At 43.8% G+C, this 24,551-nt stretch overlaps 1 protein-coding gene and 1 long non-coding RNA gene across 5 annotated transcripts in view; one reads left to right on the top strand and one right to left on the bottom strand.

Annotated features, from left to right (window-relative positions):
- The window catches only part of ABCF3 (ATP binding cassette subfamily F member 3), a 21,022-nt gene extending 6,401 nt beyond the window's left edge, over positions 1 to 14,621 (top strand). For 2 of the 4 annotated variants that reach the window (XM_037071011.1, XM_037071012.1), the window contains 7 exons: positions 4,848 to 4,892; positions 4,976 to 5,108; positions 6,141 to 6,229; positions 6,351 to 6,442; positions 6,626 to 6,758; positions 6,874 to 6,961; positions 7,053 to 7,520. In XM_037071011.1, the coding sequence (XP_036926906.1) occupies positions 4,848 to 4,892; positions 4,976 to 5,108; positions 6,141 to 6,229; positions 6,351 to 6,442; positions 6,626 to 6,758; positions 6,874 to 6,961; positions 7,053 to 7,211 (739 nt within the window). In that variant the 3' untranslated portion in view covers positions 7,212 to 7,520. Of the gene's footprint in view, positions 1 to 4,847; positions 4,893 to 4,975; positions 5,109 to 6,140; positions 6,230 to 6,350; positions 6,443 to 6,625; positions 6,759 to 6,873; positions 6,962 to 7,052; positions 8,542 to 10,341; positions 11,622 to 14,123 lie in introns of those variants that run through there. The other 2 variants (XM_037071009.1, XM_037071010.1) reach the window with 2 other exon arrangements.
- The window catches only part of LOC119004250 (uncharacterized), a 26,221-nt gene continuing 3,187 nt past the window's right edge, over positions 1,518 to 24,551 (bottom strand). Inside the window, exons 2-4 of the long non-coding RNA XR_005070155.1 lie at positions 20,491 to 20,493; positions 14,142 to 14,150; positions 1,518 to 1,645 (exon numbers count right to left, since the gene is read on the bottom strand). This is a non-coding gene — a long non-coding RNA (uncharacterized LOC119004250). The remainder of the gene's footprint in view (positions 1,646 to 14,141; positions 14,151 to 20,490; positions 20,494 to 24,551) is intronic.

Genomic DNA, 24,551 nt, shown 5'->3' with positions numbered 1-24,551 from the left:
GCAGGTCAGTCCATGTGTGAGCTCTGTAAGAGGAACTGCATGGGGCTTTAGCAGTTTCTTCCGCCAACTCAATCCCCACTGGTTTTTGCAGCCAGAAGTCATACAGACTTATCTTCCTAGCCCTGGGACCCTGGGCTTGGGGACTCCCGACATACCCCTCCAGAATTTTTATCTGCTACACGTGGGTGAGGGACCAGCCAGTTCCATGTTTGTGCCCTTCCTACCAGTCTGGATGGATGTGGTTTCTTTGATTTCTTAGTTGTCAGACTTCCATTCAACTCTATTTCTAAAGGTTCCTGAGTGATGGTTACTTTTATATTTTAGTTGTAATTTTGATTACAACTAAACAACCGGTTATGCGAAGAGGTCAGCCTTATTTACCTGTGCTGCCATCTTGACAAGAAGTCTTCATTCCTTTTTATGGCCAGATCATGTTTATTGATTTCATCAGTTGACAGATTTTTTTTAGCCCTTATGAATATTGCTGCTATGAATATTTGTGTACAAGTTGTTGTGTGAACATGTTTCTAATTCTCTCGGGTACATACTTAAGTGTAGAATTGCTGGGTTACATAGTAATTCTGTTCAACTTTTTGAGGAACTGCCAGACTGTTTTCTAAAGCAGCGGCACCATTTTCTATTCCTACAACATCGTGTGAGGGTTCTAATTTCTCCATACCCTTGTCCACATTTATTGTCTGTCTTTTTAATTTTAGCCATCGTAGTAGGTGTGGTGTGTCATCTAATTATGGTTTTGATTTGCATTCCTTAATGACTGTGGATGGTGAGCACTGAAAGTGTAATCTTGAAGCAGCCTTTCCAGAAGTGCTGGTGGTAGGAGAGCCTAAAATCATTTTGTGACACTGAAACATACATCACGATGTGTTAACTAGGGCAGAAAGCTGCAAAAAGGATGATCCTATTTTTTTTTCAGCATATAGTGAACTAGAAAAAACATACAGTCGTGTGCTACTTAACCAGATAAATTCTGAGAAATACACTGTGGGGCAGTCGTGTCATTGCGTGAACATCATAGTGCACTTAACACAAACCTAGATGGTATAGCCTACCATGCACCTAGGCAGTGTGGTGTATAGTCTATTGCTCCTAGCCTGCAAGTCTGTATGGCATGTTACTGTGCTGAATACTGCAGACAGTTGTAACACAATGGTAAGTATTTGTGTGCCTCAACATATCTAAACATAAAGCAGTCCAGTAAAAATACAGTATAGAAGATAAAAAATGATATACTTGTATAGGGCACTTAACGTAAATGGAAGTTGCTCTGGGTCAGTCAGTGAGTGAGTAGTGAGTGAATGTGAAGGCCTAGGACATTACTGTACACTTCTGTAGACTCTATTAAACACTCTACACTTACCTTACATTAAATTTATAAAACAACATGCAATTAAGTGTTAGAGAAAATAATGCAATCAAGAGGTGCAATAAGCACAAGATGTATGAAGCTGCTGCTATTGAAACAGCATACTGTTTTACAGCAAACTTTCTTCTTGACCTGCTCCATTTCTGACCTGGGCCGGTTCACCCCTCCTTAGGCAACCTGGTGGCCCCCCGCTCCCAGGAGGTCACCATATTGATGCCGAACTTAGTGCGGACACCCAATCGCATAGATCGGCATAGCGCACTGCAGCCCAGAACTCCTGAGCCCAAGCAATCCTCCTGCTTCAGCCTCCCGAGTAGCTGGGACTACAGGCATGCTCCATCATGCCCAGCCAAACTTTTTTCTTAAATAGAAAGAGTACGTTCTCAAATAATGGCAAAAGGTACAGTATAATAGATAAACCAGTAAGATAGTCAGTTATGATCATTACCAAGTATTATGTGCTGTACATAATTAGATGTGCTGTACTTTACATGACTGGGAGTGCAGTAGGTTTATTTATACCAGTGTCACCACAAACACATGAGTGATACCCAGTGCTGTGCTGATATGATCTGTTTTTTTGTTTTTTTAATATATTTTATTGATTATACCATTACAGTTGTTCTATTCCCCCCTTCATTCCCCTCCACCCACACACTCCCTCCCCCACCATTCTCCCGCCCTTCGTTTATGACCACGTGTCTCAATTTCTTTAGATTCTATATTTCCCCCACTATTGTCGCCCTCCCCCCCATCTATTTTCTACCTACTGTCTATGCTATTTTCTGTGCCTTCTCCCCCCTTCTCCTCCTCCCACCCCCCTGTTTCTAACCCTCCATCTGTTCTTCATTTCTATGGTTCCACTCCTGATCTAGCTGTCCTCTTGGTTTGCTTTTGTTTTAGGTGTGGTTGTTAATAACTGTGTGTTTGCTGTCCTTTCACTGTTCATATTTTTCATCATCTCTTTCTTATATAAGTCCCTTTAGCATTTCATATAATAAGGGCTTGGTGATGATGAACTCCTTGAACTTGACCTTATCTGAGAAGCACTTTATCTGTCCTTCCATTCTAAATGAAAGTTTTGCTGGATAAAGCAATCTTGGCTGTAGGTCTTTGGATTTCATGACTTGGAATACTTCTTTCCAGCCCCTTCTTGCCTGTAAGGTCTCTTTTGAGAAATCCGCTGACAGTCTGATGGGTACTCCTTTGTAGGTGACTGTCCCCTTATCCCTTGCTGCTTCTAGGATTCTCTCCTTCATTTTAGTCTTGGCTAATGTAATTATGATGTGCCTTGGTGTGTTCCTTCTTGGGTCCAACTTCTTTGGCACTCTCTGAGCTTCCTGGATTTCCTGGAAGTCTATTTCCTTTGCCAGACTGGGGAAGTTCTCCTTTATTATTTGTTCAAATAAGTTTTCCACTCGTGGCTGTTTCTTTCCCCCTTCTGGTACCCCTATAATCCGGATGTTGGAACGTTTAAAGATGTCCTGGAGGTTCCTAAGCCTCTCCTCATTTTTTTGAATTCTCATTTCTTCATTCCTTTCTGGTGGGATGTTTTGTTCTTCCTTCTGGTCCATTCCATTGATTTGAGTCCCAGTTTCCTTTCCATCACTATTGGTTTCCTGTGCATCTCCCTTCATTTCAATTAGTTTAGCCTTCATATGTTCCTCTAATTTGTGACTATAATCAACCAGTTCTGTGAGCATCCTGATAAACAGTGTCTTGAATTGTGCTTCTGAGAGGCTGGCAATTTCTCGGTCGCTTAGAGTTATTGGCTCTGGGACTTTGAGTTCTTCTTGCGCCATCTTTTGGGCTGTTCGTGCCTGTTAAGTAGCAGGATCAGAGCCCTAGGTTTTCACCAGAGCAGGGCAACTCAGTAGCTGGGTTGTGGCCTTGTATGTGGGGGCGGGGTCAAAGAGGGACAATGGCTTCTCTCTGCCGCCTGCTGCCGCGACCCCCACCGGCACCGCAGCCACCACCGTCACCAGGCCCATGCGTTTTGTTCCACTGCACGTGAGTGTGCCACCGCTGTCAGCCTTCCACCACTGGGTTCGCCCCCCTGGGGCCTGCGTGCTCCGTCTCACCGTGCGCGAATGTGTGACCTCGGTGAGTCTGCCCCACACCCCGACTGGTTCCGTCCGTGCTGCCTGCACGCCTAGGTCGGGGGTTCCCTCCTGCCCGACTCAGCTCCGCTGCTGGCTCCGCCTCTCTTACCGTCCCCGTTGAACAGTTCGTAGCTGTCGGACTTCCATATAATTCCGTTTTCTGGTCTTTGGGTGTGTCCTAGTTCTCCAGAACTTTTGTTGTATTCAAACTTGGTTGTGGGAGAAGGCACAGTGTTTCCACCTATGCCTCCATCCTGGCGGAAGTCTCTGAATTCTCATTTCTTCATTCCTTTCTGGTTGGATGTTTCGTTCTTCCTTCTGGTCCATTCCATTGATTTGAGTCCCAGTTTCCTTTCCATCGCTATTTGTTTCCCGGACATCTCCCTTCATTTCAATTAGTTTAGCCTTCATATGTTCCTCTAATTTGTGACTATAATCAACCAGTTCTGTGAGCATTCTGATAAACCGTATCTTGAATTGTGCTTCTGAGAGGCTGGCAATTTCTCGGTTGCTGAGAGTTATTGGCTCTGGGACTTTGAGTTCTTCTCGAGCCATCTTTTGGGCTGTTCGTGCCTGTTCTGTAGCAGGATCGGAGCCCTAAGGTGTTCACTAGAGCAGGGCAACTCAGTCGCTGGGTTGTGACCTTGTATGTGGGGGCGGGGTCAAAGAGGAACTATGGCTTCCCGCCTGCCACCGCGGCCCCCACCAGCGCCGCAGCCACCGTCACCAGGCCCACGTGTTTCGTTCCACTGCACGTGAGTGTGCCACCGTCGTCAGCCCTCCACCACTGGGTTCGCCCCCTGGGGCCTGCGTGGTCCGTCTCACTGTGCGAGAATGTGCGACCTTGGTCAGTCTGCCCCACACCCTGACTGATTCCGGGCTGCCTGCTCGCCTAGGTCGGGGGATCTGTCCTGCCCGACCCTGCTCCACTGCTGGCTCCACCCCTTTTACCGTCCCCGTTGAACGGTTCATCGTTGTCGGGACTTCCATATAATTCAATTTTCGGGTCTTTGGGTGTGTCTTTGTTCTCCAAACCTTTGTTGTATTCAAACTTGGCTGTGGGAGAAGGCACAGTGTTTCCACCTATGCCTCCATCTTTGCGGAAGTCTCTGTGCTGATATGATCTGGCTATGATGTCACTAGGCAATGGAAGTTTTATCCCCATTATAAACTTATGGGACCACCCTCATACGTGCAGTCTCATTGACCAAAATGTTGTTATGTAGGGTGTGACTATACTCGAAAATAAGAATGTCGTCTGGGTGGTGGGAATACAAGCTTTCTCTGTTTTCTCTGAAAACTGAGTATATTACTTGTGATAGAATAAGTACAAATTATTAGAGTGCCCCCTCTCTCCTCAGGCCAGAGCTGAAACCTGTGGACAAGGAGTTGGAAGTAGTGATGAAGTGAGTACTCGGCCAAGGGGCTGGTGGGAAGTGCTTGTTTCTGGCCACCCCGGTGCTCTTCACCCCCACCTCCTCTCCCACAGGTTCCCTGATGGGTTTGAGAAGTTCTCGCCGCCAATTCTGCAACTGGATGAGGTGGATTTCTACTATGAACCTAAACACGTCATCTTCAGCCGTCTCTCCGTCTCTGCTGATCTTGAGTCCCGCATCTGTGTGGTATGGTTGCTGTGTTTCTGTTCCATGGGCTGAAACTCTTCCCCCTCCCCCTGCAATACGTGCTGTGGATTAGCCCAGATCCTTGGGCTATGGTGGGAAGAGGCTATCCTGGAGCAGCATCAGAGCCTGAGCCAAGGCTTTTGCTATGCATATACTGTCACTGTCCCCACCCTCCAGCCTCACATGGCTGCCCTGCAGAGATGAAAGCCTGCTATGTTGTACTTTATGAATACTTGAAGCAAGATTTTATCTTACTGGCCTCAGCTCTCAGTCTTCTCAAACCATGGAGCATAGAGGAGAAAGTACAGGCTTTAGGGTCAGACTTCAGATCCTGACTCTGTTTCCTAGCTTCATTACTAAACAGTCTTCTCATGTTTAAAATGGTGATAGCCTCTACCTCACTTGATTATTGGAAGAATTAAGTTTCTAGCACTTGGTAGGTAGTCAGATATTAGATTCTCTTTACATCTTTTTTTTTTTAAGATTCTTATTTATTTAAATCTAGAGGGGAAGGGAAGGAAAGAGGGAGAGAAACATCAATGTATGGTTGCCTCTCATGCGTCCCCTGCCGGGAACTGGCCTGCAACCCAGGCATGTGCCCTGACTGAGAATCGAACCATGATACTCTGGTTCATAGGCCTGCACTCAATCCACTGAGCTATACCAGCCAGGGCCTCTTTACATCTTACTACTTCATTTTTCTTCTTAGTTTTTTTAAAGATTGTATTTATTTTTAGAGAGCGAAACATCTACATTTGAGAGAAACATCATTTGGTTGCCTCTTGCATTTTTCCAACTAGGGACCTGGCCTGCAACCCAGGCATGTGCCCTGACAGGGAATCAAACCAGTGACCTTTCAGTTTGTAGGCCGATGCTCAATCCCCTGAGACACATCAGCCAGGACTATTTAGTTTCTTAAAAATATTTTAGTTGTTGAAAAAGTCATTGGGATTACCTAAATCCAGTCTTTATTTTCTTCTGTTCTGTGTCCCATACGTATACACTCTTTTAAAGTTCTCATGTTGCTTATAGGTTGGGGAGAATGGAGCTGGGAAATCTACCATGCTGAAACTGCTTATGGGGGACCTAACACCCATTCGGGGCATCAGACATGCTCACAGGTAGGGTCCCCACCTCCCTGTCTAACTATACACTTAATACACCTCCAGTGTCTAACACACAGTTACATTCTTGATATTCATTATCTTTCATTCCCTCTTCCACCTTTTTTTCTCCTTGCAGGAATCTGAAGATTGGCTATTTTAGCCAACACCACGTGGAACAGCTGGACCTGAATGTCAGTGCTGTGGAATTGCTGTCACGCAAGTTTCCTGGTGTGTTAGGGATTGGAGTTGAGGAAGGAGGGCCAGGGCTGCCACCTACAGTTAGGCCTACCTTGGGGAGGTGCTGAGCAGCCCACCCAAGTCTAGGTATAAGAACATGGGCATTTGGAGTTGGGGATGGGGGAAGGGGGGAAGGGAGGGAGTTGGGCCATGATGGGATGGGACCTATTCCAGGGCGGCCTGAGGAGGAGTACCGTCACCAGCTGGGCCGATACGGCATCTCTGGAGAAGTGGCCGTGCGCCCTGTTGCCAGTTTGTCTGGGGGCCAGAAGAGCCGGGTAGCCTTTGCTCAGATGACCATGCCCTGGTGAGGCCACATTTTCTAAAGCTTCTAGTAGAAAATGATTCACTTCTTGTATCAGAGGAGTTCGTGTTTCTCCCACCCTCCATAACTGCCTGCCTTGCTGCATTCTGTCTTCCAGCCCCAACTTCTACATTCTGGATGAACCCACAAACCACCTGGATATGGAGACAATAGAGGCTCTGGGTCGCGCTCTCAACAATTTCAGGGTCAGTGTGCCTTCATCCTGCTTACTCCTCCCCAGACATCAGCGCCCCTTAGGGCCTTTCCCCCAAGTGCCTCTGGTCTCCTGTCTTTCAGGGTGGCGTGATTCTGGTGTCCCACAATGAGCACTTCATCAGGCTGGTGTGCCAGGAGTTGTGGGTGTGCGAAGGAGGTGGCGTCACCCGGGTTGAGGGGGGCTTTGACCAATACCGTGCCCTTCTCCAGGAACAGTTTCGCCGTGAGGGCTTTCTCTAGGCCCAGTAGGCTGAGGACTACCCAGGACATGGACTGGTCTCTCAGACCCCTGGGCCACCATGTAGGCAACCATCTCCAGGCCATGGACCTCCCCTGACTTGGGGGACAGCCTTATCTCCAAATCTCTCCTTTTGACTGGAGTATCCTCTGCACAATCCAGGGAGCCCCAACTAAGGGTCTGTGAGGACTGGCCTTCTAAGTGGAAGGGGTAGGGGCTGCCCTCTGGGGTTATAGATTCCCCACTGCTCCAGCTCTGACTGGGCCCCAAGTGGCTGCTGTGTAAATTAAATCTTCTGCCTCATCTCTGCTGTTCCCTGGTTGGGCTGCGGTGTGTTAAGAGGTGTGGCTCTCTGATTTGACATTTTCCTGTGACACTTGTATCAGTCACAAGGAGGAAGTTGTGGTATCACCAGTCTTGTCCCTGGAAGGAGACAGCAGTTAGTGGGAGTTCACCTTCCTGACCTTGTGGTGGGCTGTGTTTTTGGAATGAAGGGCAGTGTGTTACATTGCTGTGGTGCTGGTTCTTATATTCTGGGCTCAGCTCCAGCTGAAGGTGTCTTGGATTCCATCCCAACCTCACTGCTGAGGAGAGTGAACTGATTCTGTAACCCTGTGGCTTTATATATGGTTCATCAACTGCTTTCTCCTGTGGTCTCCGGCCCAGGTTCACCCTACATCTCTGGTACGGACCTTCAGAGGAGGCTGAAGAGAAATTGTCTTTGTCCCTGTTTTGCACGAGTGGTTTCATTTAGGAGTGGCCTAGGAAGTAGGGAATTAAAAATGTGGTCTAATGGGAAGAAATAGAGCACTATGTATTCAAATTAAGCAGTCTTTAAGGGTGAATGTGTAACAAGTATGATTTATAAATACTGTTTTTTGAGGGCTAGCTGCTATATGAAATTGCTGTGCAGAAAACACTAACATAGAGGCATTGTTTTGCTCTTGATGATAGTGGAGAGACCAGTCAGCAGAAGGAACTTGCTGGCTTCTTAGAGAACTATAGTCACAAAGCTCAGCCAAGGAATTTTAACTCAGCTGCTGAGAATATTATGGTATAGGTAGCTAGGAGAGAGAGATGTGTTTTGGAGTAAAGGAAAATAAAGGCAGGAAGGCTCTTGGTTTGCCACAGAACAGGCCCTGTTGGACAGATGAAGCCAGCAGCAGAGCCACTGATCAGGCCGCCCTCACTCCCTTTCAGAAGTCCAAAGGAGATGTTCTTCCAGCTCTGTCTGTGGCTGTGTGCATTTTCACACTCTGAAGAGCCTTCTCATGGCTCCCATCACTTTCTGCTGACATCGGACCTGAAGATGGGCATGCTAGGGGCCATCTGGTGTGTGATCTGTGTCTACCTGTTTGCCAGGCTCTCGGCCCCTTCCCCCATCGGCCCCTTCACAAGCTTATGAATCTTGATATGGGTTCTCCCAACTACTTAAGAGTTGGTGGGAGTACAGCTAAAGGGTTCTATGACACAGAATCTGCATCTTTTGGAGGTAGGTAACTGTACAAAGAGCATTGGAGGGGTCTAAGATCAAGTCCCAGTGTCATTACTGGTGATAGAAGGGTCACCAGAGTGAGAAATACTAGCTGAATAAGATCACTTAACCTTTTTGAACACCTCTTGCTTGATTTCTATGTAGGATTATGTTGGGGATTAGCTAACAAGCACATAATACAAAGCACTCACAAAGCGATTCTTTTGTGACTGGTCTGATTTGAAGGAGTATGGTGGGAAAAGTAAATCTCCTCTGAGTGACTCCAGAGATAGACAAATTTAGATTCAAAGGAAGGAGAACTTTCTGAATAGCTCAGGCTGCCTTCTGAGAGGGAGTTCCCAGTCTCTGGGACTGTTTGGCCCTTCCAGGCTCTAGAGAGAGGGTCTCTTTCAGGTTGGCTTCCCATTTCATGATTCTATAAACAGTATGGCAATATAATTGGAATGAGTTAATTGTAGCAGCTGGGAAAGACTATAATAAGTATAGTGGGAACTATTGGAGGTTAGAGGAAGGGAGTTGTCCAAGAATAATTGTTTTGAGAGAACATTCAGACAATGTCAGCTCTGTTCTAGAAAGCACAGGGCATAGAGGAGAGGAATCTGACATGGGAGGGTCAGAAGCCACCCTTGATCACTACAGACTGCTCATTGCAGCAGCCACCCCATTTTGTGCTGTGCAGGGCCTATCTAACCCCAGCCGTTGGGAAGCTGGTCCTTCCACAGCTGCAGACACTGAAGCTGCCCTACTGTCATCAGGCCTTAAAGCCAAGAAGCCAGCCAGGTTGAAAGTCTTCAGTTCACAGGATCTGCATTGACTTCCTGACCTCCCTGACCTGCTGGCCTTCTCAGGCACCCTGGCTGGTCCCCAGTAAGAGACAGTGTAGAGGCATCATGGGTCCTTTTGTATCAGTTTACAAGGCATTCAAAGATGCCAGTCAGAATGATTGGTCTCAGTGTGCTATTACTGTCTGGAGATTTATCGGACATAGCCAACATTTTGCAAAGTTCTTACTGGTTTGCAGGCAAATTTTAGCATAAAATAGGGGAGATGCCATTTACCCTTGCTGCCCATGCCCCAACCTAGTTTGTCTTTTTTTTTTTTTAAGATTTTATTTTTAGAGAGAGGGAGAAAAACATGAGTGTATGGTCACCACTTGTGCACCCCCAGCTGGGGATCTGGTCCTGTAACCCAGGCATGTACCCTGACTGGGAATGGAACCAGCAACCCCTTGGTTCACAGTCCTGCACTCAGTCCACTGGGCCACACCAGCCAGGGTGTAGTTTGTCATTTTAGAACATAGCATTCTAGTAAAAGCCATTCCCTAGGTCCGGGTCTGGCCCACCCACAGATGCAAACCAAAAACAGCCTGGCCAGCATCAGGAGCTCACTGTTCTACACTAGCCTCAAAGGGGCCTACCAGGCTGAGTTCACAGCCTGGCTGTGAAGGACCTCTAGGAGTCCCTGAACCAGGAGTGATGGATTCCCCTCAACTCCACCTTCCTCCAGGTAGGCTTTGTTGTGCTTCCCCCATTATGAGCTGCTTGCCATTATTAAAATTGTAGATCCCACTTTGCCCTGATGGCCTAGAAAGCCAGATCATGGTTTACTCACCTGTGTGTCTTCTGTGCCTGCCGCAGGTGAAGAGATCAGCATGCAAGGTGTTTATTGGAGTTGCTCCTGGGACAAACACCAGGATTACGCAGAGGGAGAAGTTTAACAGCCATGAAGGCCTCCATCAGCCCCACATTCTGGAGCTGAGTAGCCCTGAGTAGCCCAAAGTTGTCTGTCCTGAGGTGAGGCAATGGCTCAGGCAGGCCTTTATGCTGCTGAGTTGATCAATCTTTGAATGCCAACTGCTACCAGAAGGAGATGTGAAGTTGAGAGGATGTTTTCAGTGAAGGCAATTTCCCTGAAGGGGAAATAGCAGCTGAGGACTTTCTGCCACCAGCACTCTCAGGAGCTAGGGCAGCAAGTCCTTCACTCCTGAAAGGTCTGGGTGGCTCATGACAGCATCTACTGGAGTGCCTAGCATGTAAGGTGCTCAGTAAAAATGCTTGAGAAATGAGTATTTTTGGGAAATAATTTGAGGAAAAGTAAAGAAGGATATTGGAGCGAGCAAGAAATAAAGCCATAACCAAAATCCAATCCTAAAGGGCATGGGGTACACATGGTGCAGGTGGAGACGAGGGAGGGCTCAGCAAGGAGTCGTCCTTTGGGGAAGGACTCCTTTTTCTGGGCCTTTTTGTTGTTAGGCCTCACTTCTTTTCCTTTCATGACAATACTAAGGAAATAATGACAGTAAGTATTTATTGAGCTCTTATTGTGTAATAGGTACTGTTATAAGTCCTTTATCTGCACTAACTCAGTCTTCACAACCCTGTTCTCATTTTATAGATGAGAAAACAGGAAGTTGACATAGCAGGTGGCAGGACTGGGACTTGGGCCAGTCTGTTCTGGAGTACAGCTCTCAACTCCTGCTGTACTACCTGCTGCTCTGCTCCTACTGTGACTTGCTCAGTAGTTGGAGTTTGTTCATTCCATCACTTAAAACTCAAAAACTCATCATCGCATGGGGCATGAGTGGGAGGTAGTGGGGGATTTGGACAAGATTCTCAGGGGAGCAAGCTGATGAGTAGGAGTACCTGGCAGTTGGCTGACACACTGGGTGCTCAGTGAAGGTGTGTGTTAAATTAATGACTAAAAACACTTGGTATAGGGGAAAAGTCATGCACTGGGTGCACTGCTATTAGCCCAGCACCACTATAATGGCATCGTGGGCAAGTCAACTGCTCCCAAGTAAATTATCCTTAGCCATAAAGTGGGCATAACACAATTTGTCTTGCCTGCTGCTTTAGGTAGTTGGGAGGGTTAAATGACACAAAGTCCTGTGTAAACTAAATAAAATTTTCTGTAAACCATAAAGAGCTGTGGATCCAAAGGGTGTCATTTCATGGATGGAGTAATAGGGCAGCAGCCGGAGGCCTCCTCAGAAGACACGCAGACTCGCACATGTGCACACAGATATTCCAGGCTGTCATCAAGATGATTGCCCCAGAAGGGCTACCCACAGCCCGCATCTGCAGAGTGGGAAGTGTGTACGTGCAGGAACACTGAATGAGAATGCCTGGCACCTGCTGGGTTGCATGGGGGAAGGCAGAAATCACCATGCAATTTAAGCCTATACTAATAATATGTATAGGTCATACCCTGTCAGTAATTCTAGGTTTCTCTTTTCTTTATGTTAAATAGATGGGTGGTTTGGAAGTGATTTCTGCTTTACTGCATATAGAAAGGCCTTTGAAACCCTAAATTAGAATAAATATTTGTCAACCCATGCTACAGCATTTTTAAAACAGGAATGCTTTCACAAATGTTCTCTTTTGGTCATGTCTTCCCCATAGTCTGGTGTTAATATGCTCCTGATGAGTTACTCTCATTTTACATAACCGGAGCTTGAGGCAGAATGGTGGTAAGTGTCTTGCTTGGGTTCAGATACCTCTGCATGCAGAGAGGGGACAAGAACCAAGGTATCTGGGTCCCCAGGCTCCTCACACCTCCAGATCACTGTTCCCAACTTTGTTTCACATTTATTCATACTATGACATAAGCATATCACATATACCCATGAGTATGCTCAGGGTCATGTTACCTTCTCTCCTTTTAGGGAAGTACTTTGAACATAGAATGAGGGAATGGCTGAATCTGATTTAACTTGTTTTTACCTTGTAATAATTTACAAGGAGCCAACTCTGGAGTCAGAAAGAAAGAAATTTGAGTTTGGATTCTATTAGGCAGTATTGTGTGACATAAGAGGCGAATTACGCCTCTTAATGCCTCAGTGTCCAGATCTGTGAATTGAGAATAATAATGGTCCTTAAACACTGTAGGGTTGTGGTGAATATTAAGGTAATACAAACAAAACCCAGTATGCATCCTAGTAGTTCCATAAATGTTAACCATTTCAATGATTGTTAGTATTCATTGCAACCCTCACTTTTATTATTTTTAGTGATATAGTTTGATTCCTTGTGGCTGAAAACTAATGTATTTAGTCACGATGCTTCTGCCAGAATGACAGGTACCCACACCTCCTGCTTTTTAAAGTCTCCCTGATCCAAGTTCCCTAAAGAAGGGACATGTCAGTGCACAGTGCCCATCCCAGCACTGCCCAGAAGGATAGCCTGGAGGCTGCTTCAAACCCCAGAGTTCTTGATTAGAGGCTTTCCTGGGGAATTGAATGGGTCAAGCAGGCATTGTGTGGTGCGATCAAAGGTCAAATCACAGCACCAACCTCCTTGTTTTGATTCCATGTTCATGAAGCAATCGATCCCTTGAGGGTCTTCCCTGGAGGTGGCCTATTAGGGAGAATGTGGCCAAAGCCTGAACCCTGGGCCTGGACAGGGCTGGCCACCCTGCCTGGCCCCATCACTTGCCAGCTCAGTGCCCTCGACCCAGTTCTATAACATCTTAAAGTACAATTTCCTCCTGGATAAGATGGGGCACTAATTTGCATAAGGTTATTGAAAGGATTAAGATTCACAGGGATGGGAGGAATGCGTCCCAAGGAAGGTGAGTTCCTGTTAAAAACCCTAATGTTCTGCATGGGGGGGGGGCGGGGGTTGGTCAGGGGTGTCTGGCTTTCCCAAATGTGGGAAGACGAGGTGAGATGTCATAGGGAAGAGAAGGTAAGAGAAAAGATGCATGCATCCTGAGTTTGGAACACCTGAGTGAAGGAGGTAAGGGACCAGTGCCAGTTTACCAAAAGTGGGGTGTCTGTCTAAAGGGCATTTAAGAATGGTGATAGCCTGTTCTTTGATTTGAAGTTATTTGCATTTCTGAGGTGCAAAACCCGCTTCAGGTTACAGTATCGCAAGTCTTTTAATAAAGTCACATACTAGTAATTTATGTTGTTGCTTTGATTATTGCTTTTTGAAATTGAGGAAGGGGCTGGATCAGTGCACTGTGGGACAGATGAAATAAGGAAGCAGGAGTTGTGAACCAGAGGTCATCACTTGGCTGACTTGATCGTAATGAAAAAAATGCCCAACTGCTGTGAACTTGCAGAAAACAGAACTAAGGCTTTAATACTAACTTAAATACATGATTTTCCCTGTATTTTCAGACTTATTTGGACTCTAGTGTGATTGCTGCACTTTTATTCAGATTAACTTGGACCTATTGCTTTAAGTTTAGAGCCACTTTACCTGATAAAGTGTCTCAAGGTTGACAAAAAACATAATGAACATATTACATGAAAAATAATATATTGCTAAATATGTTTACCCTATGCTTCTCACTCTCATGGTTTAGGCTAGGCTAAAGTACACATGTAGGTAACATAGCTCCATTCGTTTGTAAAGCTTGAGGGCTTCTCTGAGACCATAGGTGCACCTCCACTTACACATCTGGTTGTTGGCAGGAGGCCTCAGTTCCTCACCGTGTGAACCTCCCCAGAGCTGCTTGAGTGTGCTCACAGCATGGTGCCCGGCTTCCTCAGAGCAAGTCATCCAAGAAAGACAGCCACATGCCTTTTGTGACTTCATAAAGCCCCCTGCTCCCATCACTTCCATCACATTCTGTTAAGAAGCAACTCAAAACAGCCCACACTCAAGGGCAGGGCAGCTGGGCTCCACTGTTTCAAAGGAGAGTATTAAGAAATTTGTGGCCTTACTTTAAAACCACTACAGTTGACATTGTGGTTTTAAAGTTTAGGCTTGGTGAAAACATATATAGAGATGTATATCTATATTCTCCATTATCAACTGCCTCTGTGTGTGTGCCTTTATTCATGGACTCGGTATGCATAATTTCATTTTATAGCTGTGGGGTATTTTGTATTTGCCTTCAAACAGCATATTTCAAAGACTTTTTTTGTAATTGTTACGGTTTTCATTATTAAAAATTTGTATGAGTCCTGGCTTGTGTGGCTCAGTGGATTGAGTGCCAGCCTGCAAACCAGGGGGTCACTGGTTTGATTCCCAGTTAGGGCACATGCCTGCGTTGTGGGCTCTGCTCCGTCCCCAGTTGGGGGTGCTGGCAGAGGGTGACCAGTCCATAGTTCTCTCCCACATCAATGTTTCTCTCCTCTTCCTCCCTTCCCTTTTCTCTAAATTAAAATAAAATATATATTTTTTAAAAAGTCCTTCCTCCCAAAATCTTTCTCCTTTTGGGTTCTCATGGCTATTGCTTCCAACCCCTTGGAGTGCTGGCCACATCCTGCCTTAAAATGAGCATCTGCTGCATCAAAGTTGCAGGACAAGGGATTCATCCCAGAATCCCTCATGGGACTTGAAGGAAGCCAGTGACACTCAGAAAAGTTTGTGGAATCTTCAGCCCCATAGCTTCGCTTCACTGGAGAGCCCATAGCAAGTCGTTGCACAATGTGGTGGTGTGCAGTTCTTTCGGTTGGAACACCTGGGGACGCTCATTTGGGAGCAGAAATATGGTGGGGCAATGTTTGGACATCCATGTCGCCAAGGTTGATACAGTTGTGCATTTCTGTCGCTATGGTAAGGCTTAATCTTGAACTTAAAAAAAATCATGCTGTATATTCTATTTTGCAGCACAAGTTTTAAACTATTATGAAAATTGCAAACGTAGAAAAACAATAACAAACCCCTATGTACACATTACCCAGCTTCAACAATTGTCCTTCACAGTTCTGGTTAGTTAACCTTATTTCATCTACACCACCGTATTCTGTTTGCCCTGTGAATCCTGCTTTCATCACCACTCCATCCCTGCACCAGAATGATGTGTATGTTAGTGTCACATCCTCTTATCAGGAAGAATATATAATGTTTGTGATTTTTGTGAGAGGTTTGATGTTTATAATAGAATGAGCTTCAATTTTTCTTTCCCCTTCATTTTCTTTGCAGTTTATAAAAGGTTTTGCTATAGCATTATGCAGTGTATAATGTACATACAGCCATTTTTAGGTAATCATTATTATACTACATAAATCAATACATTGTAGAGATGTAATTTTCTTGCAAGAAGTAAAATTCTTATCTTTTTAAAAATAGACTTTTAAGCAGCTTTTTAGAGCAGTTTTAGATTCACAGCAAAATGAAGGGAAATATACATGGATTTCTTATATGCCGCCAATCTCTACACGTGCATAGCCTCCCCTATTGTCAGCACCCCACTCCCCAGTGATAGGTTTGTTAAAATTGATGAGCCTATATTGACACATTATCATCCAAGATCCATAGTTTACAGTAGGGTTCACTCTCAGTGTCATACATTCTGTGGATATGGACAAGTGTGTGACGTTTATCCACCATTATAACATTATAAAGAGTAGTTTCATTGCCCTAAAAGTGCTCTTAAACTTTCAAAAATTTAAAAACTATTCTTGCCCTGACCAGTATGGCTCAGATGGGTGGGTGTCATCTTGCAAAGCCAAACGTCACCAGTTCAATTCCCAGTCAGGGTACATGACTGAGCTGAGGGTTCTGTCCCTGGCTGGGGCACATGGGAGAGGCAGCTGGTCCATGTCTCTCTCTCACATTGTTGTTCCTCTCCCTCTCTCCCTCCATCCCCCTTGCTCTAAAAATAAGTAAAACATTTTTTTAAGTATTCAATATAAAGTATTCTTGCCCTGGTCGGGTGGCTTAGGAGAATCATCCTGAATACCAAAATGTTGCAGACTCAATTCCCAGTCAGGGCACATACCTGGGTTGCAGGTTTGATTCTCAGTGGTGGTGCATACAGGAGACAACTGAACAATGTCTCTCTCCCTCCACCACCCCCCCTCACACCTTCCCCTCTCTAAAAATCAATTAATGTATCTTTAGGGAGGATTTTATTAAAAAGCAAAAATGTACATTAAATCAAGGGTCATGGAACATAAATTGCCTACTTGTAAGTGGTTCATGGGTGGGTGGGTGGGCTGCTGCTTTGCAGCAAATTTTCTGTACACTTGAGATTGTTTCAAATTTTAAAAAATATTTTTAAGATACAAAAGTAATACATGAGTGTTGTAAGAAGTTGAAGAATGCAAATAAGTACAGAACCCCTGTCTTCCCAATTCTAGTCCCCCTTCCCTAAAGAAACCATTATTACCAGGATTATCGTTATCTTCTCTCGTGCCAGCCACTAACTTTTTCCTTAGTGTCCTTCACTAAAAAGAAATTTTATAACATTTTACTTTAAAATAATTTCAGACTTAGAGAAATGTTGCAAAATATTACAAAGAATTCTGCTCTTCCCTTCAGCCAGATTCCCTAAATGTTAATATCTTGCCACATTCGCTTCATCATTTGGGTGTGTGTGTGTTTTCCCCCAAACTGTGTGAGAATAAGTTGTAGACATAAGGTTCCTTTATTTCTAAATACACCAATATGTTGTTATTTTTACTTGTGTTAATTTATTTTTTAAAGATTTAATTTATTTTTAAAATTTTATATTTTTTAAAGATCTTACTTATTTACTTTCAGAAACAGGGGAAGGGAGGGAGAAGTAGAGGGAGAGAAACATCAATGTGTGGTTGCCTCCTGAGGCCCCCCACTGGAGACCTGGCCTGCAACCCAGGCATGTGCCTTGACTGGGAATCGAACCAGCGACCCTTTGGTCTGCAGGCTCACACTCAATCCACTGAGCCACACTAGCCAGGGCAGCCATTGTTTTTCTTAAGCACAGGATTTATTTTCCTTCTATAACCACAGAACAATTATCAAAATCAGGAAATACATATTGAAACAGTATTATTATCTAATTTTTGTCAATTGTACCACCCATTTCTTTTATAGAAAAAATTTTATTTAAGATCACACTAAATTGTATTTTGTTGTCCTGACTCTTTAGCTTCCAGTAATCTGGAACAGTCCTTTGGCCTTTATCTTTCATGACCTTAACATTTTGGAAGGGTACAGAACATTTATTTTGCAGACTGTACCTCAGTTTGGGTTAGTCTGGTGTTCCCTCATAATTAGATTCTGGCTGTGCATTGTTGGCAGGAATATCACGCAAGTGAAGCTGTGCTTTCTCTGTGCCTCTGATCCGAAAGCATTCGATGTCAATTTGTCCCATTACTGGTGGTATTAGCTTTGATTACTCGGTTAAGGTGGTGTCCGCCAGGTTTCTATGCTGTAAATTGTTGTTTTTCCCTTAGTAATTAATAAGTGCCTTATGGAGAAGCCATACTTCATTTTTATGTACCATATTTTTAGGACTATAAGATGCACCAGACCATAGGACACACCTAGGTTTTAAAGGAGAAGAACAGGGAAAAAAATTGAAGCAAAAAAATGGTAAAATATTTAATAACCTGTGACCGCACTCCACCCCCACCCCACCCCCACAGCAAGCCAGGTAAGCTACATTCGGACTATAAGACACACCCCTTTCCTCCCAAATTTTGGGGAGTGTGTCTTATAGTCCGAAAAATGCAGTAATCAAAATAATAAATGTTTTGCAACAATGATTTATTCTTTTGAAGTGTTTCAGTCCTCCACCACCAGTAGGTGACAGGTTTTCTGCAACACTGTTTTTTTTTAAATTGAATTTAATTGGGTGATACTGGTTAATAAAATTATACAGGTTTCAAGTATACAATTCTATAATACATCAGTTGTATGTTGTATTGCGTGTTCACCACCTAAAATTTAAGTTTTCTTCTGTCACCATTTATCCCCCCTTTACCCTCTTCTACTTCCTCCCACCCCCCTTTCCCTCTGGTAATCACGCTGTTGTCTGTGTCTGTGAGCTTTTGTTTTGTTTGCTTAATCCCTTCACCTTTTTCACCTGTTTTACCTGTTTTCACCCTCAATGCCCCACCCCTCTGCTAGCTGTCAGTGTGCTTTCTATCTCTGAGTCTGTTTCTATTTTGTCAGTTTATTTTGTTCGTTAGATTCCACGTATAAGTGAGATCATATGGTACTTGTCTTTCTCTGACTGGCTTACTTCACCCATTCTTTTTCTATTAATTGTTTAGATTTTTTTAAAATTTAACTTAGGTTTAGCCCTGGCTGGTGTAGCTCAGTGGATTGAGCACGAGCCTGCGAACCAGAGGATCACAGTTCAATTCCCAGTCAGGGCACGTGCCTGGGTTGCAGGCCAGTTCCCAGCAGGGGACTCAGGAGAGGCAACCATACATTGATATTCTCTCCCTTCTTCCCTTCCCCTCTAAAGATAAATAAATATAATCTTAAAAATAAATAAAATTTAGGTTTAATCCATCTAAAATTCACCCAGTATATGTTGCATAGGAACACAGTCTTCACCTTTCTCCACATAGTGAACAGGTTTTTCCAGCATTACTTACTTAACAACCTACCCCTTCTTTAGTGATAGTGGTGCCACATTTATTGCACATGACATTTTCATTTACATTACATTATATTAATTATATTATGTTATATACGTGGATCGGACTCTCTGTTGACCTATCTGTTCTCATACCACTATCATATCTGGCGGGGTTAGCACTACCTTTATCACTATTATTTTTTACATACTGACTTTGCTAATTTTGAAACTTTATTTCTCTATAAATACTGGAGTAAATTTATTACATTTTGGAAAATCCCCACAGGATTTTAATTGGGATTGTGATGAATGTATAGATTAACTGGAGGGGGGGTGGAAATAACATTGTTATTAAGCCATTCGATTCGAGGTAGTGGAATATCAGTCATTTCCATCTTATTATTAATGCTATCTATCATGTTCTTTTAACTGTAGTTTCCATACCTAAGAGGTTCACAATTACTTTCTGAAAACACTTGGGGCCACATATTTTTCAGAATTTAGAATATTTCAAACTTAGAAAGTTAGAGCACAGTAATGCTCTAATGCAACACCATGTATTATGTCACAGGCCCAGTGGGATCCGAAACAGTGTCCTGAAATCAGACACATCCACACTCCTGTTGCAAATCATATCAATATTCACAGTGAATGGGGTAACCGCATACGGTATGTGGCTTGTGATCATTCGAGTTTTTTAAAAAAAGATTTTACTTATTTTTAGAGAGAGGGAGAAGGAGGGAGGGAAACATCAATGTGTGGTTGCCTCTCATGCACCCCCAACTGGGGACCTGGCCCACAACCCACACATGTGCCCTGACTGGGAATTGAACCAGTGACCCTTTGGTTCACAGGTTGGTGCTCAATCCACTGAGCCATACCAGCCAGGGCGACAGTTCAGATTGTGGTATTAAATGAATATTGCCCTCAAACATTTTTTAAATGCTAGGATTTGAGGTTTTTTTCTGTTGTTTTGTTATCCTAATTTGGAGTGTCCCTAAGATATTTTGATCAATAGTTCTACTTGGTTATTTTTGTTTTTGTTTTTTTTAGATTTTATTTATTTCTTTATCTTTAGAGGGAAAGGAGAGAGGAAGAGAAACATCAGCGTATGGTTGCCTTTCGTGCATCCCCTGCTGGGAACTGACCTGCGGGGAACCTGTCTGCAACCCAGGAATGTGCCCTGACTGGGAATCGAACTGCGTTCATGTGGTTCGCAGGCCCACGCTCAATCCACTGAGCTACACCAGCCAGAGCCTATTCTAAAATTTTGGCTCCTCTGTTTGAATACTTTGAGTATTTCTACCTTAGAAAGCATATGTTATCTAGTTTATTGTCTTTCCCTTAGACCCCGCTAGGTGTCTGGTTAGTTTGGCCTGGGAGCTCCTATTCCCCCGAGGGTACCAGGCATTCTGCCTGGCTAGGGGTGTTGGGAAAGGTCTGAAGACCCACTCTAGTTCACCTGCCAGTGAGTTCAAGGAAAGTGGAGGGAAAGAGCCCTAGGGCAGAGGATACACAATACCGCAATTAATCACTCCCTGTTTGCTGTCACCTACCAAGATGTTTAAACCTTTTAAGGTCTTAGGAAGAAGCCAGAGGGGAGGAGGTAACTGACCTGCTCTAGGGTTTTGGAAAGAAGGAAGGAAAGGGTGACTGCCAAGGTGATTCAGTCACCCTCTCATCAGTGCCTCTCCTGGCAGGAATTTTGCACTACCTGATACTATGTCTAGAGGACTCTGATAGTTACTTATTTTTATAAAAATAAAGTCACATTATTCTGCAGTTTGCTCTTTTTCTTTCATCAATGCACCTAAGTAGAACCCATTCTCCTGACAACATGATGCTCCATGGTATGGATACACCATCACTCGCTCAACAGTTCTTCGGTGGACATTCAGGCTGCTTCCCTCTTTTTTTTTCTCTTGTCCCTAAAACAGGTTTGTTTGTATCCTTGACTGTGTTCCCTTAAACACTTGTGTATTTATTTCTATCGAGTAATTTCTCCAGTGTATGGTGGAAGGAACATCAAAAACTGGTTACTTCTAGGAGTGGGACAGAGGAAAGAAAGAAAGGGTGACTTTTTACTTTCCATTGAACACCCATTAAAGCTTCACATCCTAACTGTCCATAAACCTTATAATACTAAAAATATTACAGTGACACGTTGTAACAGTGTGACTACACTTAATGCCACAGAACTGAGCACTTAAAATGGTGAAGGTGGTAAATTTTGTTATGTATACTTTGCCACGATTTTAAAAATAAAAAGATATAATGAAATTGAAATAAACCCTGTGCAATCACATCATTCCCTAGCTTAAAAGCCCTCAAATGACTTTCCACTTGTTTTCAAGTACATTTGGAAATCCTCAACAAGACTCTAAACCCTGAACAATGCAGTAACTACACAAAACTTTATTTCTTGTAAGGCTCCAAGCTTTCTCCTCATAGCTTCACACACACTGTTCCCTCTGCTGGAAACCTCTCCCATCCTCTGCTTAGCTAATTCTTACTCCTTCATTTCTCATTGTTCAGAGTGGGGCCTTCTCCCATGACAGGCAAATTCCCTTATCATGATGATTGCATAGAAAAATGCAGTTTCTTGTAGCCACTATCATAAACCAAAAAATGAATAATAAAAAGGTCTAAACAAATGGAGAAACATACTACATTAAATAAGAAGATTGAATACAGTAAAGATGTCAATATAGTAAAGGGGATTCTATATAGTAAAGATGTCCCCAAATTGATAGACAGGTTTGATGCAATTCCTATCACTATCCCAGCAAGATTTTTAGTAGATATAGACAAGATTACTCTAAATTTATATGGAAAGGCACAGGAACTGGAATAACTGAAACTTTTGAAAACAAGAATAAAGTGGGAGGAATCACTCTACACAACTTCATGTCATCTTACATATCTTGTGTGTCCTCAGTAATCAAGGCTGTTTGGTATTGGCAGGAGGACAGATACACAGACCAATGGAACAGAATCGAGAGCCCGGAAACAGCCCCGCACAAGTATAGTCAACTGGTTTTTGACAAAAGGTGCAAAAGCAACTTTTGGAAGAAGGATCGTCTTTTCAATGGAGGAAGGATCGTCTTTTCAACAAATGGTGCTGAAGCTACTGAACATCCATAGAGGGAGAAAACAAAACAAAACCTTGACCCAAATCATTTCAACATATAAAAATTATTTCAAATGAATAAAAAAATTAAATGGTAAGATTGTAAAAGTTTTAGAAGCTAACATAAGAGAAAATCTTTGGGATCTAGGGCTTAGTGAAAGATTCTTAAAATGATACCAAAAGCATGACCCATAAAAGGAAAACACAATAAATTGAGGTTCTGATGTGTTGACAAGATGTTTAAAAAAGGAAAAACAGGGAACCCCTGTATGTTGCTGGTAGGAATGTAATTTTTTTCAACTGGCATGGAAAACCTCAGAGAATTACCATATGACCTAGCAACACCCACTCCTGGGTGTGCACCCAAAAGAACTGAAAGTAGGTGTTCAAACAAAAAGTGGTGCATGAAGGTTCAGAGCAGCTTTTTTCACAAGAGCCAAAAGGTGGGAAATACCAACGTTTGTAAACTGATGATGGATAAACAAAAGCAGTTCATCCAGACAACAGCATATTGTTCAGCCAAGAAAAGGGAATAAAATACTGATATATACTGCAACATGATGAACCTCAGAAACATTGTGCTGAGTGAAAGAAGCCAGACATGAAGGCCACATGTTGTAGAGTCTGTGTGAAGTATGCAGAATAAGGCAGAGTATAGAGACAGAAAGCATATGAGTGGTTTCCAGAAGCTGCAGTGGGGGTGGGGAATGGAGAGTGACTTTTTAATTGATACGGGGTGTCCTTCTGGGGTGATGAAAATGTCCTAGAACTGGGTAGTAGTGATGGTGGCACAACACCATGAACATTAAATTTACCATCGTTAGTGGTAAATTTTCTTTATCTGTATTTTACCACAATAAAACAGTGCATTTTATTGTATATACATTATGCCTCAATAAAAGTAGCATGAAATAGTACAATAACTGGGGCATTGGTGGATGCTAACACTTGTAGGAAAGATTTTACTGAATATTGGGTAGTTAGTTGCATAGGCTCAAACTATCTCCCCACAAATGTGCTTATCTAATTACAAAAAGAAAGAACAGCATGACAGTGGAAAAGCCTGGCGATCTTACTTGTGATGTAATTCACTTCACGTGTCAACTTGGAGGGTGGTTTTGGATGAGAGTAACATTTAAATTATTGACCTGTAATTAAGCAGACTTGTCCATAACATGGGTGGGCCTCATCCAATCAGTTGAAGGCTTGAGTAGAATAAAAAGACCAGCCTCTGGTGTGGCTCAGTGGAGAGTGCCAGCCTGCGAATCAAAAGGTCACTGGTTAGATTCCCAGTCAGGGCACATGGCTAGGTTTCGGGCTGGGCCCCTGGCTGGAAGTGGGCCAGAGGCAACCAATTGAGGTTTCTCTCACATATCAATGTTTCTCTCCCTCTTTCTCTCCCTCCCTTCCCCTCTCTCTAGAAATGAATAAATAAAATCTTTAAAAAAGAAAAAAAGACCAGTCTCTCCAGCAAGAGGGCATTTTCTAGTGGACTTCCTTCAGATTTCACCTGCACCACCAGCTCTCCTGAGTCTCCAGCCTACTGGCCCACACTTGCCTGCCACCATAATTGGGTGAGACAATCCCTTATAATAAATAAATAAATGAAAATATAAATAACATAGACACATACATAGATATGGGTACATCTCCTATTGCTTTTGCTTCTAACTGGGACCCTAATACAGCATTTGAATCCAATGATCAAAGTTCGTATCACCAGTAATAGTAACTGACGTGTACATCCTAATGTGATATAGTGAGATACCTCCATTACTTATATCTTTCAGGAGTGAATATCCTGAATCTAATCATGAGCAAACGAAGACAAACCCAGACTGAGGGGCATTCTATGAAAATGGTGAGAACTCTTCAAAAATGTCTGTATTGTGAAAGACAAAAAGAAATGAGAATCTATTTCCAATTAGAGTATGAGCCCTTCCAGACAGAGTCTGTATCTTTTTAGCTCTGTATTACCCGCCTTGTCCCTTATGTTTGCCACATCGCAGCCCACCCAAGCTCCGCACCATTCCTTAGCCTTACCTAGGGCCTCCTCTGCCTCCGGGAACCTGATTCTGCCCCCTCTGGAGCTGAGCTGCACCTCCCCTCCTTATCGCCCCCAGCTGCCTGCCATGCTGCACCCCAACCATCAGAGTGCTCCCAGCGGGGCCTTAGAGATCCTGCTTGCCATCCCCACAAAGCCCCTCTTCTTCCTAGTGCCACACTGCCCTGCCCCATCCTGCAGGGTGCTTTATGCCTCTTGTAGAGCTGGAGCTGCTGACCTGTCTCTCCCTCCAGTTGCCTTCAGCCAAGACAGCCTTCCCAGCAGGACCGCAGGGCTGGTCCAGCTTCCCAGCAAAGCTTGGCTTCTGCCAGTGTGCTATCTAGTCTCTGACAGGAACACTGTCTTCCTGGAACACTGTCGTACATCCAAGCTCTCCTGGGAACCAAAGAGAAGGATCTCTT

Source organism: Sturnira hondurensis, unplaced genomic scaffold, assembly GCF_014824575.4.
Source record: "Sturnira hondurensis isolate 20B ecotype Veracruz unplaced genomic scaffold, ASM1482457v3 Scaffold0019216, whole genome shotgun sequence".
Taxonomy (NCBI): Eukaryota; Metazoa; Chordata; class Mammalia; order Chiroptera; family Phyllostomidae; genus Sturnira; species Sturnira hondurensis.
The sequence above is the reverse complement of the archived record's forward strand: the minus strand, read 5'-3'. Positions and strand labels throughout refer to the sequence as shown.